At 47.1% G+C, this 18,977-nt stretch overlaps 1 protein-coding gene across 1 annotated transcript; it reads left to right on the top strand.

Annotated features, from left to right (window-relative positions):
- Positions 1-1,474: 1,474 nt before the first annotated feature.
- On the top strand, positions 1,475-18,784 carry NRIP2 (nuclear receptor interacting protein 2). Its single transcript, XM_068402120.1, has 6 exons — positions 1,475-2,056; positions 7,648-7,824; positions 13,489-13,571; positions 14,026-14,153; positions 17,039-17,091; positions 17,924-18,784. Exons 1-6 carry the CDS (start codon positions 1,826-1,828, stop codon positions 18,014-18,016), a joined length of 765 nt encoding a protein of 254 aa, XP_068258221.1. The 5' UTR covers positions 1,475-1,825; the 3' UTR covers positions 18,017-18,784.
- Positions 18,785-18,977: the final 193 nt, after the last annotated feature.

An 18,977-nucleotide genomic window follows, 5' to 3' on the forward strand; every position in this document is an offset into this window, starting at 1 on the left:
TAATCTTGATGGGACTCTGCCTGCATCATGATGTTGGAGTTTGGCCTTGTAGTGTAAAGCAGTTAGTTAGAATATATTTCTACTCCCATTCCTGCCAAATCTGGTTCTGCAAGTTGGTGCTGTGGGAACCATGATACCTTGTGTAAAGCAGTTGTCATACTAGGAACAAAAAGGTTAGCCTCTTCAAATTTTAGAATGACTCTGAAAATGACCAGCTTCCCTTCTAACATTTGAGGACCAAAGATCCCAAGAGAAATGCTAACACTGTGATGACTAGCAGGGAGTAAAAGGTAAACAACATGGTTTGCCTTGCACTGAGGCCAGCTTTTTTGTAGTGTCTGTGACCACGCTGAGGTCTCACAGTGGCTGACTGGACTCATCTTTGTACATGGACTATTGGATTTGCTTCCTAACATTGCAAACTCAGCATTATACTTTTACATACAATCTAGAACATAGAAATAATTGGTATCAGTAATGTTACATACTACTAAGCTGGAAAAAAAGAAAGGGAGCAACAGAAAGCCTCCTTTTGCTGTAACTTTAATAGTTTGTTGCTGCTATTCCTTCTGTGTTGTACATGAAAACTGTTTCACCCCCCAGCTGACATTCATGGAAAGGTAATGCTGTCCTTAGATTCACAGATGAATAAAACTCAGTTTCCTCCTCTGTACATGACATTAGAACTGGTGCTTACCGGGGCAGTACATTCACCAGTGAAAAGGGATCACAATAAAGCAGCCTCAGTTCAAGTTGAAACTTACAGTTTCAAGCAGGACAATATGGAGACAGAAAGTTGAAAAAGTGAGCTCTGCCATGCCCCCTCTCCCATGAGAGGAAGGATGTCTGCCCTGGTCCAGACATTCCACGCTGCAGCAATGTCAGCATACTCTTAGTGTAAACAGGGAGTCAAGTCCACTGGTATCAACAAGCCAGTGATTCTAGGCTCACCAACATCATCTCTAGATGCAGAGGGGTGAAAATGAGGGCAGAGTCAGGCCCATTACATTTGCCCTGGCTGGAAGCAGAAACCAGGCCTTCAGCATTTTGTTCAAGCTACACAGTAAAATCCCTCAGTGCAGCCTATTCCAAATGCGTGACACTCTCTGCAGAAATGAGACTGGGCATGCCTGCCAGCAGCCTTGAGGCGGGTGCTCTCTCCCATTTAACAAGACACTGCATCACCTCCTATACTGAACCACGCTGTTGCCAGCATTTACAGATTCACTGAGATGCGTCAAAGACCCCCGCAGCAGAGACACTGAACTGCACAGCCTGCCACCGAGAGATTTACTGTCTCTTCAGTGTATCGGGGGGGAACAGACAGTGTACACAGACACTCACACACACGCACACGCGCGTGCGCGCACACATCCCGAGGGAGGTAAGTCCAACCCCCAACAGCGGGGCCATCCTTCTGCTGCTGGATTTTTCCAGCTAGAGCTTCTTGCCGGCTCCGCTGTGATTTATGGAAATTGGTTTCTGATGTGGGGCTTTTTCTGTTATGACAGGGACCCACTGACTAGAGAAGGCAGAGCTGCAGTCAGAGCAGGAGAAGAGAGGGAGAGGAAGAGGTGGGGACCAGAGGGACACGAGGGGAGTGAAGAGGACAGAGGGAGAAAAAGGCACAGAGACACTTCAGAGATGGGTGAGTTATAACTAAGAGAGCAGGAAGAAAGGCAGAGAAAGGGAGGGAAGGAGAGCTGTGGGGAAGGGAAAGGAGCTCAGAGACTGTCAGCCTCAGGAGGGCAAACACCAGGAGACGGACGAGTGCAGGGAACACCCCAGCATACCAAGAAGGACCTGTTCTGTCTGAATCTTCACGATGAGCGCAAGGAAGAGCTGCCCCCTGCCACTGGGGCAAGGAGACCAGGAAGAAAAGCAGAGTGAAGGTACTCCTGACCTGGAGCCACAGGAGTGTGAGGTGGAGCTGAGGAACAAAGCTATTCTGCAACAGAAGAGGCGCCTTAAACAGGCCACCCAATTTGTGCACAAGGACTCTGCTGACCTGCTGCCCCTGGATGGCTTGACAAGGCTTGGCACCTCCAAGGATCTGGTGAGTGCAGTGGGACCTCATTTGGGAGGGGCCTTCATCCCAGCTGGGAACTGCTGCCAGGCTTTGTGAAAGGGTCATGGGTTCAGCAAAGATGAAACTTCCCTTCAGCATCATCTAGGAGCAGGTCAGGGTGAGGGGAAAGAATGAATTGCCCATTTTTTTCATTCATCTTCCCATGCATCCCCACAGAGACCAAACTCCTCACAGAGGCAGGCAGTCACAGACTGGAAGGACTCCCCAGGATCCAACTTTCCACTCAGCCAGTACATAAATATGTTCATCTGACATGTATGTTTCCATGTGTGACGTCTTTGAAAGCTCACATGTATTCCTGCATGATCCAGCTCAAAAGCAGACTCCTTCCTGGACTCTGCAGGGAGGGAAGCACAGTTCATGAAACTCCAAGAGGCTTATGTTTGACCTTGTCACCTTTTTGCGGTATTCTCTTTCCTGCCACTCTTTGGATTTCTGGAGGGGCAAGCACAGGGCAGGACCACTAGCCAGGCGTGCAGGCAGCTGCAGTGGCCAGCACCCACGGATAACACCTTTGGGGAGGAGGCATAGGAGTGAGGCCTCTGGGCATCTCATTGTGGAGACATGGAGTAGGAGGCATCAGGGAAGGGATCTGTTCCAGGATCCTAGGCAGTCTGTGGTCTGGAGGGACTTCCCCAAAGCACTGAGCAATTTCCCATGGGATCTCTTGCTGGCTTAACTGCACACATCTCTCCCTTGCTCTAGCAGTTTTTGCTGTCTAACTTCTCCTTTCTGCTGTGGAGTTCAATTGCTCAAGAATGCAGAGGTCTAAATCATTTTCCCAAAAGAGGGCCTAGGACTGGCCAGTGATGGGGGCACAACCCACTGTGCCAGTGGGTGTCATAAAAGATCTTGCCTGTCCCTGAAGCCCATGCTTCCTTCTGTATCCTCAGACTATTGCAGCAACACCAGAGATGCCCAGCTGTGTGTATCTCCTCCGGTCTTTTTTACTGGCTCCCGTGGCAGCCCCCATGGCTGCCGGCAGCAAGGTGCTGCTGTGCACAGGGGCACATGTGTGTGAGACAGGCTGAGTCCCAGGCACTGGCCCTGAATGGAAGCTATCCCCCATTGCTGATGCCTTCGGGTGCAGTGGCTCTGTCAGTGCCACATGTCCATGTTGACACACCCCCCTACTCCTGCCACCCCCCCCTACTCCTGCCACCCTTCCTGCAGCCGCCTCGGCTGCTGCTGGGAGTCCCTGGCTTGTCAGGGTCAAGGATGGGTCCTCAAAGTCAAGCTGAGCTGCCGCCTCATGCTCTGCCAGCCCTTCACAGCCTCACACACGGCTTTCAGTGGGGACTGGTCTTAAACGTCCCTCTGGCCCTGAACACAGTTGCTGTCTGAAGTACAAAATGGGAGTCACACAACTGTCATGTTAGGAAGGAACAGGGCCTCTCCTCCCTGCAGGGAAGGAGGTCTGGCCACACCCAAGTCTGGAGGGCCCCTTTCAGGCTGGCAGCACAGGCAAGATAGCACTGGCCCTTTATGCCCCGCAGCACTGAAACATCTCCTCAGGAGGGGACAGCCAGACATACCCTTGGGCTCTTCCTTCTACAGCTTTTGGCAGGGAACGAGGAGGAGCCACTTTTGAGTCTTTCAGTGCATGTTTGCTGAGTCCAGCCACAGAGGCAGAGAGAAACGTGTTTACCTGCTTTGCTTTGTAATAGACTCCTGCCACACCATGCCCCAAAACGACAACTGTGGTGCCAGCCAGAGGCCTCTGTGAGAGTCCTGCACAGTACGGGTGGCAGTCTTGGCCTCCAGAGGCTGGCTCTCTGAAGCCCCAAATGCTTGCTCTAGCAAGACAGGCCTTGTCCAAATTGCTCGCCACGAGCAGCTGTCCTGGTCGATTTAACCATTCTAGGCAGGAGACTTCCTCGCATTTAGATGCCATTCAGTCACTCAAAACCACTGCACAGTTTATGTTTGATTCTTATCAGAATGGCTGAAACATGTTTACCACGGCACTAAGGAGTAGTGAATAAAGCGTAACATCTTTTCTGCCATGGAAATTTTGCACAGGGTTAGAAGGCACAAAATAAAGTGTGGCACCTGTGCAAAGTTCACACACACAGTGCCATACCTGGGGTCAATGCAGTAGCTGCGATACCTCTGTTTCTGGTTTACCTTGGAGCAAAAGAAGAATGAGGCCTTGGATTTCCAAAAGCAATTCAGCAGTCCCTGCAACTTGATGCGCCACTGTGATATTGCTGTGGTGTTTTGGGCGCTGCAATTAGAGTCCAAAATATGCTTTCAGGCACTCCTCCAGCCCCATGCATCTGTTTCCTAAATTGGTCTGTCTCCCTCCTGGAGGACAGGAATGCAGGGCTGAAAACAAAGCAGTAGCAGGAAGTGTTGGACCAGTTGATCTTGGAGAGAGTGCAAAACACCCGAGTCCTATAGCACTTACACTGGGAGGAGAGTTTAATTAATTTCCCAAAACATGGCTTCATTGACAGTGCCAGAGACTCCAGCTGTGGCAGCCCCACATGTCCTAAAATTAGAGCAAGGCCACGTGTCATTTAAAAAAAACTACATGTTTTCTTACACAGTCAAAGTCAGGCTGCTGCATTTTGCCACTTTTTTTTCTGTGTATTCTGAGTGTATGTTCAGCTTATGCAATGCATCCGGCAGTGTCTGGGCCCATCACATCTCCAACAATTAGCAATTATACTCAGGAGAGACCTCACATTTCCAGATTTATAACATCTACAAGCATGACACTTTTTTTTTTAAATGGAAAAAAAAAGTAGCTGCACGAGCTAAAATATTCTGAAAGTACCAAGAAGGTCTGAAGATCTGGCTTCTCCCTTCCCAAAAATCAATATCCCCAGGTCTCTCCACTTTACTAATCATAGCAAGGCCTTGACATTTCACACTGGACAGCCTGAACGTGATGAGTTGCACTGGGAACCTGCTCTGACCCTTCTAAGAGTCCCTTCGAGCTGCTGGCCACAACTCCCTTCAGGTTCCCTCACCATCCTCTTCATCTCATTGTTTCTTATCAGCCCAAGAGAGACAGCGGTCCCTACTTCTCCATCTCACTGGTGAGACAGAAGACAGGGAGGGCCCCAGGAGTCTGCTCTTGAATCAGGTGCCTCCACAGTCCCAAAGCTCAGCTACTCCCCATCAGTGTTTGGCCTCTTCCCAGCCTGAGTGACAAGAAGGGGACAGAGTGGCAGCTGCAAAGGGCCTTCTCTTTCTGTGGGAAAGGTTGGGGGGAGATGGAAAGGTCCTTTGCATGCCAGATTGTGAGACGAGACAGGAAGGAGGGTGGGAATTTGGAGACCTGCTATTGGTTCCCTGCCCTTTTCCCATGGCCCAGATGTTAGCTGGCAGCCAAACTGGCACTGTGCTTAGAGTATTTAGGGAGTGAAGTGCAACAGCCAGCTGTGCTGTGGGCCTGCACAGGAGGCTGGGAAAAGACTAGGAACAGAGAGATATTTTTACCTCACTTTTTCAACTACTGCAGTGTCTCTCATGCAGCATGTGAACGATCTGACTCTCGCCCCTCGAGTGACAGGGAAACAGAGGCATGAGGGACTCAGCACCTTGCAAGGAGCAATGCTGAGTGCGACCAAAGAGCCAGTAACAGCTCTCCTACTCCCACCGTTGGGTAAAACTGACAAGTCAGTGTGCAATCTACACGTTTCCCTGGCCTCAGCCCTCTGACCATGCATAAAGCTAGTCTGAACCATATGCACCCTGCAGGGTTAATACAGCCCAGCTCATTGGCAGGTCTGGCCTAATTCAGATGTATGGCCTGCGCATTGATAAGATCCTACATCAAACTGCTGCACTATCTGGAAGTTGATTTTTAAAATTTTTTTGAGAAAGATAAAAGCAGCAGTTTATGCTGTAGCACGTTAGCCCCTTTAGATTCATTGCCTTTCTTTACATAGGCAGTTGTTACTGAGAACGCTATTGTCAGCTCTGAGCAGCTGCTCTCCTGGAGAAGGGCCATGGGGCCGAGGACATGGAGAAAGGACAAAGCTACCTCCAAGAGGCCTACTTCATTGATGCTGCCCATTGTTGATTCAGTAGCTGTGCAGGGACTGGAGGCACTGGATCAACATTGGGCAAAAACTAGAGCATCAAGCTGATGGCAAACGGAGCTTTCTCTCCAAAGCAATGCTTTCCTCTGTGTGTGGGTATGCCATGTCAGGACAAGAAGTTTTTCACAATTTTTCTTCCCTTTTGGTGCACCTCCCCTTCTTCTGCCCAGAAGAAAGGAGATAGGAATGAGATAGGAATATGAGATACATGAGATATGAATGAGATACAAGAGAGAGGAATAAAGTTCCTTCAGCCATTGATCTGGCTGATGGCACTCCCTTCTAGCTGTGAACAACGTAGGGCTTCATAGATGCTCCCCCAACTAGGAAGGGAGTCAAAATAGTACCATTTCTGATGGAGGGGAGCAGAGACAGACTCCAAAGAACATCAGAAGCTAGTTTTAGTTTCCTGTGCAGGGGAAGCTTCCTGATTCACTGCAAGTAATTGCTTGTACACTGTCATGGTCTGATCTGGCAAGCAGCTATATACCACGCAGCTGCTTGCTCACTCTCCCCCTGCCTACAGGGAATGGCAGAAGAGAATCAGAAAGGTAAATGCAAAGGGGCTCATGGGCTGAGATAAAAACAAGTTCATAATTGGAATAAAATATAATAATGCTAACGATGATAATAATAATAGAACATACAAACAAGTGATGCACAGCACAAATGCTCACCACCTGCTGACCAATGCCCAGCTCGTCCCTGGCTAGTGATCCCAGAGGAGAGAAACCCTGAAACCACAATGCCAGAAGAGAGAGAGAGCAACTTCCCAGACAGCTCTCATCTATATACTGAGCATAACATTGCATGATATGGAATATCCCATTGGCCAGTTTGGATCTGTTGCTCAGGCTATGCTGCCTCCCAGCTTCTTGTGCACCTGCACACTAGCAAAGCATGGGAAGTTGTAAAGTCCTGATTTCTTAGCAGCAATTAAAAACATCAGTATATTATCAACATTCTTCTCATACCAAAATCCCATACTAAATCCAAACCACAATGCTATTCTAGCTGCTAAGAAGAAAATTAGCTCTATCCCAGCCAAAACCAGGACATACACCTAAAATTTCTGAAGTCCTGCCACGTGCTGCATCCCCCATACGCTCCCACATTAGAAAGTGTAAGTGTGCCTGGTAGGATGTCAGCACATACCCACCAGGTAGCGTATTGCAGTACCTGAACAGGTATGAGACTGCCGAGTGCATGTTTAGCTGAAGGAACAGATATGTGTGAGGAGAGCATGCATCAGGCGTGTTCCTCTCCTCCAACAATTGCATCCCAGAGACTTGCCTGTCACAGACATCCCAACACCTTAACATCACCTTAGTGGCTACAGAAAAAAATCTTGCAACTTAAAGAAAGTTTTTTTGGATAAGCCTGTTTTTCATCAGGATAATTAGTTGGGTCAAGCATTTGCAATCTGCTTCCCTGGGCTAGCAAATGTCCTTGCCTTTAGCTCCATACTTAGCTGGGATTTCTCTTTCTTTGTGGTGGAAACAGCAGCCACATAGTGTGGTCCAGCGGCGCCTCTTGGAAGGCAACCTGAACAAGCTGCGGGGTGAGACCAGGGTTCTATCTGCATGGATTCAATCTCCACTGGCAAAAGACCAGGATGAAAAGATGGAAAAGGGAGAGGACAGGAGAAAAGAGACTTCACCCCTGCTAATACAGTGCCAGGTAAGGCAACAACACGGTGCTGCTGATTTTGCAGTAATGACAAATACTCATTGAGTTCCAGCTGCCCTGCTCCCAAGGGCCATGCTAAGTAATTATTTGCAAAGCCAGCTGCAGCCAGAGAACGCGGATTTCCTGCATGGCCTCTCCTAGAGTTTGGTTCAGTTCTTCCAACAGAGGAAAGCCTTCCTACCACATCCATTCTAGTTGTCCATATTTGAAGATAAATTACCTTAATCACATCTCCTTCCTTTGGAGGCCAGCTTTCCCATGATATGAGGTATTGCATAACTGCATACAAAAGCAAGGAATGTCTCCTTATCACTTTAAGACAGGTGCCCCTAGTTGATTTACACTTACTGGATCCAGTCTGGTCTGATTCTCTCAGGTGTCAAAGGATCACAGAATCACAGAATCACAGAATGTTAGGGACTGGAAGGGACCTCAAAAGATCATCTAGTCCAATCCCCCTGCCGGAGCAGGATTACCTAGATCATATCACACAGGTACGCGTCCAGGTGGGTTTTGAATGTCTCCAGATAAGGAGACTTCACAACCTCTCTGGGCAGCCTGTTCCAGTGTTCAGTTACCTTCACCGTAAAGAAGTTTTTCCTCATATTTATGTGGAACCTCCTGTGTTCCAGCTTGCACCCATTGCCCCTTGTCCTGTCAAGGGATGTCACTGAGAAGAGCCTGGCTCCATCCTCATGACACTTGCCCTTTACATATTATAAACATTAATGAGGTCACCCCTCAGTCTCCTCTTCTCTAAGCTAAAGAGACCCAGCTCCCTCAGCCTCTCCTCATAAGCTAGATGTTCCACCCCCTTAATCATCTTCGTGGCTCTGTGCTAGACTCTCTCTAGCAGTTCCCTGTCCTTCTTGAACTGAGGGGCCCAGAACTGGACACAATATTCCAGATGTGGCCTCACCAGGGCAGAGTAGAGGGGGAGGAGAACCTCTCTCCACCTGCTAACCACACCCCTTCTAATACACCCCAGGATGCCATTGGCCTTCTTGGCCACAAGGGCACATTGCTGGCTCATGGTCATCCTGCTGTCCACTACGACCCCCAGGTCCCTTTCCCCTACGCTGCTCTCCAACAGGTCTGTCCCCAACTTGTACTGGTACATGGGGTTGTTCTTGCCCAGATGCAGGACTCTACACTTGCCCTTGTTATATTTCATTAAATTTCTTAGGATGTCCTAAGAAAGTGGCTAACTGTGCTCTGAATTAGCGCTGTTGCATTTCTTGATGGAAACAGTATTTTTAGCTCCCTTTCTTCTTATATCCTCCTATACAGCAGAAACACACTCCTCCCTGACCCCTGTGGGTAAGAAAGCGCATCCAAAAGCTGTGCCCTGTGAAAGAGGGCTGCATGGTTAGAGCTGTTTAGTAATATGCAGATATGAGACTCACCAAGATATAGACCTTGTATACAAAATCCATTTAAAGCTGTGTTTATTTCAGTTACCTGTCCTAAAGAACACCTCACATGTTAGAGTGTAAAGTCTATACTTGCAGGAAAAACACATACACCTCTGAAAATTCAGTTGGCACAATTAATTACCATATGAACACAGCCTGGTAGCAAGTTTCTGAAATGTTCAGATCAGGTGTCTCAGTACCATGCAAACCCACTGCCTGGTTTGTTTTCCAGCCTTCACTGTTGCAGTTAGGCATTGCTTATCCTGTGTTTTACTCTGATGTAGCTAGGTTAACACAACCATAGTTGGGAAAACAGACTAGTAGGATGAATGGCTCTCAGTGTAAGATGAGAGTGGGTAATGTGATGAAAAGTCCTCCTAGTCCAAGAAGGCTTGCAGTGCTCATCAGCTGCCTGCGTATGTCTTACCTAATCTGCATTGTATTTGTGATATGCTGGACCAAGGACTCTGGTCAGGCTCCTGGTGAGTTCTCTGGGCAAATGGTTAGTGGCATATTTGGAAGCTGGATAGCTTTTGTGAGGCTGCTGGAGATGATAACTGTGCAGGGCTGTATACCACTGAATGGGATGAAGTGTTGTTTTCTAGAGAGTAATCACTGTCCTGTTATATCCTAACAAGTTTCTAACTCGCAACTTTCCCAGCCTGCTCTGAAACAAAACTCAAGAATCTACCTAGTGATACAATTCAGGTTTGTTATCACAACGCTAACAGCTCATGCATCTCAGGTCTGCCTGCTCCCAAAGTGTTTTCTTAGCAATTGCTATCCATACTCCAGGTCTTCTGTTTCTGAAGAGCTGATACAATGCCTTTGCTGTAGCTGGGCAATGAACAGTTGGCTTCTGTGAGCCACAGGAATGGTTAACTCTTTCCCTGTAGAATCCATGTCCGTTAATAAGGAAGAGCTGATTCATCTGGACACTGTTGGCAGGTTGCAGTCTGGGCAGGTGTGGTAGCATACCTGATCTGACACTCACGGCTAATATACCCGCTTAGGTAGTGAGGAGGAATAAGGAAGCCTCTTCTATGAAGCAGAGTACAGAGGATGAGGAGACAGATGCTTAATATGTATCTGCACTTGGTGCTTTATCTTGCCTCTCTGCTTAGTCTGGCTACAATCCTTCCAGGCAGGGCTGATGTCAGTGAGGACCAGGCAGCATAGACATTACAGAGCTCTAAAAGCAGAAGGGGAAGCATTTTCTCATAGAATCATATAATGGTTTGGGTTGGAAGGGACCTTAAAGATCATCTAGTTCCAACCCCCCCTGCTATGGGCAGGGATAAGGGACTGCCCTCTGAGTCCAGTCAATTTCCAGACTGTTTTCTCTCTAGAAGCCTGGACTTTGTAATACTAGCTTTTGCCGCAAGCAGCTGTTATCATGAGGTAAGGTGGGATCTCTCCAGTTGGCCTTGGGGACCTCTATGGGCAGGCACTACTCCTGGTCCTGAATGTTTAAACTTGACACGCCAGGGAGCCTGGAGCCATGGCAGCAATGTTTTTTCTTGAACAAGCAGAAGCCAAAGTCAGTAGCTTCTAAACAGAGTGCTTTGCAGCTCTTCCCCTTCTGTGAGCGTCCCCACGTGCTTAAAGCAGATTTGTGCCAAGAGGCAGGAGGCATGCATGAAGGAAGGGCAAGAGAATGGGTGCACATTCTGGGAGCAGGAAGCAGCTCAGCTGGGTATCCTACCAGCTCTGTCATGTGGGATCTGTATTACCACAGGATGGCAGTTCAGGCTTGCTCTGCAGTGAAACGGGACTGCTCATTTGTGAAGGAGCTGGGGGAATATTCCTGTATGAATGTGCAAAGAACTGCAGAGAGGTCTTCTGGGGGCTGGTTTCTCTGTGGTCTGACTTGTTTCACTAATCTTCCAGCTGGTACCAGGTCAGTTAAGTTTTGTGTTCTGGCAACCTGTGACTTTGTAGTTCTGTGGCAATTTCCATACCATGTGTCAAAGAGCAGCCTTTGACTGAATGTAGATGCCAGTGTGGCTGAGACTGCGAGAAGCACATGATGTAACGGGGAAGACACAGTGCAGGCATCCAGAAGTTTCCGAGATCTGTCTTGGCTTTGGCTTTCCTAAACTATTTAGCATTAATGCCTCACTTGAGTGTTGTAAGAAGTCACAAGTGTTTGCGGTCACACGGGACTGTTAATTAACTGCACATAATTCTTTATGAATAAGACATGCTTTTTTACATTAAGAAAGAAAAAACTATAATAACCAAATCAGGAGCTGTTGAAAATATGCATCTGTGCATATTTTCTGTGTAGATACTGCTTGAGCACTGCTCTCTTTGTTCCTGGATGAGGCCACACATGGTGAATGCTCAGCCTTCTAAATCCACTGATGTTATTTAAATATACATCATATATACATATATGAGTCTTACATGATTCTTGGCGAACTCTGTAAAACAATATAGGTTGAGATCTCTAGCTCCAGTGGTCTTGCAGTTCTTGAGAATTTCTCAACTAAGTGACCATTCTAGGAACATGGTGCATCTAAATATTCAGAATGATTACATTCACTACACAGCTGTACTGCAGATGCAGTTTAGACCAGAGGAAGAGCTCCAAGATAAAACAGACTTGAAGTTTCCAGCATGCGCTCTCTGAGGTTGCCTTGAGTGCAATTAGCACTCAAGCTATTATTGGTGTGTCTGTTTGCAGTATTCCAGTATTTCTCACAGGAGGCATTTTCTCCTTTCTCTTTATAGTAACTCACAAATAGCACATTTTTGAAAATGAAATCTTGGAAATATGGGATGTAGCTCTCTGTGATGATTAACCCATGTAATAATCATAAACAGATTTAGTTAAGAAATCAGAAAATTGAGACATTTTTCTTGACCCTACTGGTGCTGCAGAGTCCCTGATGGTCATGCTGATCTGCCTAAGGTGTTCAAAGCATTTAAGCTCATCATGAATGAGCATAAGGGTAGAGGAGCCGTGGGAGGTCTGCTGCTGCTTCTGAGCGGCTCATGGCACTGAATGCCATAGTGGATGGAAGAGAAGGAATCACAGGAAAAATAGAAATTATAGCAGGGGGAAAATGAGCCTCCCAAGAGGGAAACTTTGTGGTTGGGTTTTTTTGAGTGTTGGTGCAAGACAGAGCCTTGAAGAACTAGGCCCTCAAGAATGGGTATGGTTAGGCACTATAGGTAGGTGCAAGCCATATTTTGTAGATGACAGTTACTCCGTCTTTTCCAGTTCCTTTACTAAGTCTTGCTACTCCTTTTTTTTCTGAACATAACTTTTATTGAAGTCCTTGACAACCCTATTTTTTCAGACCTCTACCATATATGAGACCTGCTGTTACTTCAGCACCTCTGGCCTGCCATTAAGGACCTCTGTGCGGAGGGGACAGAAAACAGATGGCAACCACATCTCCTGTTCCTTTTCAAGTGCAAAGGGGTGAAGAAATGAACTGGGCAAGGCACTGGGGATTACTCCAGTAAGATCGTGCAGAGGTGACTTGGGTGCAGGGCACCCGATCTCTCCCTTTGCTGGATGACACCAGCTGTGAATATTGTAGTTGTAGTGTTCATGTCATATTTCCTTAAAGAGCTGTCTAGGAGCTTAATGTAAGCCCCACACAAAATAGACACCTCTTGATTAGGATGTTTCTTGGTTTCAGGACTCACTTGGATGTGTCAGTTATCTTGAGAACTGCCGTAAATTCAAGCTTTTGTCAGGGGTGTTTGTCCTGGGTGCTCCTGCTTCTCCCACAGACTTCTCCCTCTGGAAGCTGTTCAACTGAGAACAGACATCTAGCCCTGGAACATCATTCCCTATGACACCAGAAGAAATGGAGTGAGGAAACTGACAAAGGCTGTAGCACATGCTTATATTCCTTTCGCTTTTGTCATATCAATTATTGCTCTGCTAATAAAGTTCATGTGGGTTTTCTGAAAAAATTCACTAGTTATGCATCTCTTGACTTGAATACTGGTAAGTTAAAGTTGCTAATAACAGCTAAGTGTCTGGGCAATCAAATACAAATTAAAAAGACAAATTCAAAAAGAAGCCTTTGGCAGAGGTTTGCAGAGCACTGAGAAGACCACCATTGTCTTGAATGAGTCTCCTGCCTTCTGCCTACTGCCTAAAACACCACATCTTTGGCTGTGTTGCTAAGGAAGGTCTAAGGGATTGTCACACTGTTGGAGGAGTGGGTATGCCAATTTTGAGCCCACAGTAATTATCCGTTGTTGTTTTTTCTAGTGCCAAGGTCAGGTATTGAAAGCGACTGTTAACACTGGGTGTCTACCAAATCTCATCTCCAAGAGCTGTTTAAACCAGCTGGGGTAAGTCTTTACACAGTAGAAAAGGAGGGGTGGCTAAAAGAAAACCTATGGCAAGAACCTAGGCACTCTTGATTCCTAGTCCCAGTGATAATTACTAGCAGCTTTGCATGGGCACATGGCTGTTTAGGAGAAGATGCAGAGGGTGGGCAAGGCATCAGGAACACTGGCAAAGTTGTGTGCAGACCCCAGACTAGAAGGCAGAGCTGTGTCATTCTGTTTATGTGTACTGCAGGGCAAAGCTGCCCAGCTGATGGTTAACCTCAGCGGTGAGGAACCCAAACGGACAGCACCTCATGGTTTTGCTGGAATCTGCCTCCAGACATGCTGTATGAAAGAGATTCCTCCTCTTGTGGGCCTGTTCCCAATGAGACCAAGAAGTACTGCCATCAATGAGAAGTCCTGTTTTTCCTCCTCTTTCTCCACTTGAGGTAATAACACCTCTTGTGTCCCACAGGCTGGAAGAAGTGTCTGCCATGGACTGTGGAGATCTCTCTCTTCCCATCCCCAGCGTTGTTGGCCGAGTAGAACATATGGAGTTGCAATTTGGCCAGGAGACAGTGCTGTGTTCAGCACTGGTTGTAGGTGAGAGTGCCAGCCCCTCCTCTCCCCCAGTTTTCCTGTGTCCCTCTTGCCCTGCCAAGGGCATTTAAAAGGATCTCTGGAAAAAGCAGAATGTGGTGGGAGGTTGGTGATGTGGTCACCTCCACTGCTGGCTGAGATCATTATGCGCTGTGAATACCCTCAATGTAACCAAAGGCAAAGGGCATAGGAAGAGTACAGAGAAGACAGAAGACGTTGAAAGTGGGGAGAAATGAGATGCTTCTTGGTCTTAACACAGGATGTGGAAAATTCTCATTTCCTTCTAAAATGGACCTTTCTTGAAATTATCCAAACTGCTTGATTAGTCCTCTGGTGCCCTATGTTCTTCTGTTGAATGAGTACTTGTGTCGTTGGCTGGATGGAAGTAATCAGAGAAACTGCTGGATGGTACAGCTTATTCCCCAGTGTTTCTCTGTGTACCCATCTGCCTCTGCTGCAGGGAGCACCCTGGAAGAACCTGGTAGCCCCAGAGTGCTGAGTCTCCCTCAGTGTCCTGAGGCAGGACCCTTTGAAGGAAGGAGCCATAGGAGACAAGGTCAAGTCAGCAGGCACTGAAGCACACCCAGAAAACAGCAGAAAGGCTGCATGTTCTGCATTTACATCAAGCTGTGCATATGCTGAAAACAACTTAGTCGTCTTTTTTTCCCCTGTTCTTTCTCCCTATTAGTCTTCCAGCTTTACCCTCTCACCTTTATCTGTCTCCTCATCTTTGATGAGTACTATTCATCTTTCAAGGCCTACCTTGCTCCCTCTTTTCATGTTCATTCTTCCCACTTTCCTAGTCATCTAGAAAGAGTTTCCTCCTCTTCCACACTCCAGCTCAATCTTCTTCCCTCATTTCCCCTCTGCTTGTTCTTGGCCTTCATGAGGAGTCTGTATTAGTACCAGCACAGGTGAGTTTAGCCCAGTAGCACCTATCCTTTTTGCTGGGATGGGGAACGGGCTGCCTGGATGGAGCAGGATTGCTACATCTGTGCCTTACATCTCCCTGCACACACAGTGCTCTTGCTTATGTGGTTATAAATAAACTATAAAATATAGCCACTGGTTACAGGGCAAGCAGGTACCCAGGAGACATGGGAAGTGTTGATGATGTTACCGGTGGCTACTGAATCCTGCAGACTCCAGGACCTGGGGATTCCTCCTTCCCTGCCACTGAAGCCCAGATGGATAATTCTGAGACCCAGGAGGTCGCTCTTGCCCAGACCAATGCATATTCTTAGTGGCAGGTTTGGACAGTAGCAAGGCTGAACGTATATTCCAGAAAGGCACATACAGAGAGGACCCAGACAAGACCAGCCACACAGATTATGACACATAGAGCACTGCCTTTACCAGCATTCATATAAGCAACAGCACAGATAGCCCAGTCCTGTTCCTCCTCTCTGGCTAACCAGGATTGAAGTTCACTAGCAGAAGCTCATACTTCCTCAGTCTCCAGATTCACAAGCAACACATATTCACAGTCTTCAAATAACAGCACAGCTTCTAGGTCTGTCTTATATCCATGTTGGGACCCTGGGCCCCTTACCTAGCCATGGACCCAGACCTTGAGTCTTTCCAGGTGCAGGGTTCCTCCTGCTCACTGGCTAGACCAGATTGAAGTTTGCTAGCTGATTATGTATACAAAATCATAAGCATATAGGATCAAATTAGCTGGGGAAATATAAACACACCCAAGTCTTTCTAGTTAGTGGTATTTAGACCTCTCACACATATGCTCTGTGCTCTTCAGTTGCTGGCTTATAAACCTAAGGCCCCTGTGACCCTAGTCAGAGCTGGTACCCAGAGCTCTCTTGCATGCTAAGGTCTCCAGTTGCTGGCGCCTAGACTTACAAGCTCTGTGACCCATAGTCCGTCTTCAGTTACTGGAACTTAGACCTTGCAGCACATATTGCAGTCCCTCCAGTTGCTGGCACCCAGGTGTGTAAGCCCTATGGCCTGTGCTCCCTTCCCCAGTTACTGGCACCCGGACTTCTCTTGCACACTGGTCTCTCTAGCTGCTGGCAGCTGTGAGCTATGTCCCTTTCTCCAGTTGGTGACACAGACCTATGAGCCCTATGCCTGTGGTTCCTTCAGTTACTGGCACCTCTCTTGCATGCCATTCCCTCCGGTTGCTGACATCTAGAGCTACTTGCCCTTTAACCTGTGGCATCTTCTACACTTGCTGACACTTAAGACTTGCAGCAGTCACACGTAGGATAGAGAGTTTACACAAAAAAAAATTACTTAATACAATTATTTAATAAGAAGTTTGGATAGATTGTGGCCATCAGGCGCGGGGTTTGTTCAGACAGGTGAACTGACCAACAGCCTGCTTGCATGTGACTGTTCCCCTTATCCCTTCTCCTCTCCATTTTTCCATGCTTGTTCTTCCCTGATCCACCCTGCTGCTTGCCTTCTTCTGCCTTTGGCCCTTCTCCTACACAGCCCATAGTAAGTTTTACATGATCCCACAAGCCCCTTCTGATATCTCATAGTCAGTTTCAAGCAATCCCACAAACCCCCTCAAATATCTCATTATACTCATGATAATCATGGTTCCCTCCTCTTAGCAGCTACAAAGTTCTTTTTGACCCTCTTCAGGGTTGTGCCTAAGTAGCTCCTTTAATGGCTCATCGGTCAGCAGCAGAAGAGTGCTAGTCTCTGTTATTGTCACTGTTACCACCTGCTTGTTAATGTTTGTGTGTTTAATTCATCACTTTCCTTGTTATTTGTTATTTACTTTATACTGAATAGACCATAACCATATAACTTTATGAACCAGATACTCTCATATTCCACATCCTCCTACAGGAGAGAGACACTTTGTTTAGAAGGGCAGTATACATAGTCTTGAGCCTGATTAGTCTCTTCTCTCTTCTCAGATGATGAAATGCTGGAGTTTTGCATTGGTCTCCAGACTTTGTTGTCTCTCAAGGTAAGGAACAGTTTCTTCCTTATTGCAGGATACTTCTCAACAAGTTCTTCAAAATTTGGTTGCTGTAAGCACCAGAAATACTTACGTCCAGGTCGTCCAGTGTGCCACTTGCAATGCTTGTTGCACAGCTGCCTGGCTGGCTGCAGTATGCTCTGAGTCACTGATTCCTTTCCAGTCCTTCTTAAAGGTTTTAAGAAAGGAATCACCCAATAGGATACTTTGTATTCCTGACCATACAAGCTGCAAACAGGAAGAGGAAACCGAAGAGGAGACAAGAAAAGGCAAGGCACACTGTGTCATGAGTTACATCTCTGTTGCCTTTTGAAGGCAGATGTGAACAAGCTCTGCCCTTGCTTTGAGCCAAATGAAGCTGTATGATCACACTCAGTGTCCAAGACTAGTGGGACATGGGTGGAAAGAGTCCTCTCCTTTTGTTAGCTCAGGATTAGGGCTCTGCTGAACCTGGCTCCTGGGTGGCTCAGAATATGGCTGCAGCAAGCTTGCTTCTGCCTGTCAAATATTTATAGCCACATATCAGACTCATAAAGCAAGGAAAAGCATTGGACTGAATGGTTGAGTGATGTGAGGACATCACCTCAGAGGCAGTCATAGGAAGAAGGGAGGGGAATGGCCCTGTGAAGGGTTTGGAGTGGAATCCATTGAAGGGAATAGGAGCAAGGAGGCAGAATGGGGGACAGGGAGGGGAACTGTAAGGTCTCTACAAATCCAAAGTGGGGTGGTTTGATGGTTATACAGGTTTTCCCCAGTCACAGACATAATGAGATTTGCTGTCTGAAATGTCCAGCAAGTAACTGGGTCTCCTCTTCTTTAGTGTTGCATCGACTTGGAGGAAGGAGTCCTGAGATTTAAAGCGCTAAGTCAAGAGCTGCCTTTTCTACATGCTTCTGAAGAACCTGGTCAGTGACTGGCTGCATTCCCCACGTCTGGGGCTGAGGAAACTTGGTGTCATGAGAGAGAGATGAGGGTGAGGCTCACATCCCCCTAATCTTGCTGAATTCTAGGCTGAGGCATTCACTGAGGAGGAAGAAAAAGGCAAACGGGTGCTGGAAGCTGTTGTTGCTGGGAGTGCCTCATCTTGAGAGATATCCCTCCTTTCAATGGACCCTCTTGCTTGTCCCATGTGCCGAGTGGGCATTTTGTTCTTGTTTTTCTATCTGTCCCTAGTCACTCCAATTTCTGCTTCTGCACTAAATTTACCCTCCCCTTTTAATGACTTATTTTTATAATACCCTCTGTTCATGAGATAAGACAGTCTCCATGAAAAATCTCCAGTTGTTCTGTGGGCAGGAGGACAGTGCTTTCTCCAAAAGCCTCCAAAGATTGCCATGAATGTTTCCAATCTCTTTGCCTCAATGTGAGCAGACTCTACTCCTCTTCCTTTGTGGGAAAGGCTCTGTGACCAGTCCCCTCACCTGTACTCTGGGAAGGTGGATTTTGTTACTTTTTGCTGGCTCAGAGCAGAACAGAAATATTTTCTTGGAAAATCCTTGCAACAAGAACACTTTTATAGTTCTTAATTCTAAGAAACCTTTGCAGAAATGTTGAGCATAGATGCTTAGAGTATGGTGGACACTCACAGGGGCTTGGGCGTTGCCACTGCATCCTTGGCCACTAAGCTATATTATATGAATGGCAATGCTTATCATCTCTTGGTGTTATACGTAGTAACCAGACTTGCACACACTGTTCTTCTAACCAGGACTCTCCTCTCTGCACTCCAGCTGCTAGAGCTACATTCCTATCACCTCTGCTGCATCATCAGAGATCCTGCCACTCAGTTTAAATGCTGTGATGAATTACAGCACCCAGAGTCTTCTGCTCTGTCAGCTCCTTTCTTTCAGCTTGAAATCTAGTGATTGGACACA

This window comes from Nyctibius grandis, chromosome 5, assembly GCF_013368605.1.
Source record: "Nyctibius grandis isolate bNycGra1 chromosome 5, bNycGra1.pri, whole genome shotgun sequence".
NCBI classification, from domain to species: Eukaryota; Metazoa; Chordata; class Aves; order Nyctibiiformes; family Nyctibiidae; genus Nyctibius; species Nyctibius grandis.

Coding starts and splice junctions, on each gene's coding strand:
- NRIP2 (XM_068402120.1), top strand. CDS start 1,826: ATGAGCGCAAGGAAGAGCTGCCCCCTGCCACTGGGGCAAGGAGACCAG. Junction 2,057..7,647: donor TTGGCACCTCCAAGGATCTG/GTGAGTGCAGTG, acceptor TGGTGGAAACAG/CAGCCACATAGTGTGGTCCA. Junction 17,092..17,923: donor AGACTTTGTTGTCTCTCAAG/GTAAGGAACAGT, acceptor CCTCTTCTTTAG/TGTTGCATCGACTTGGAGGA.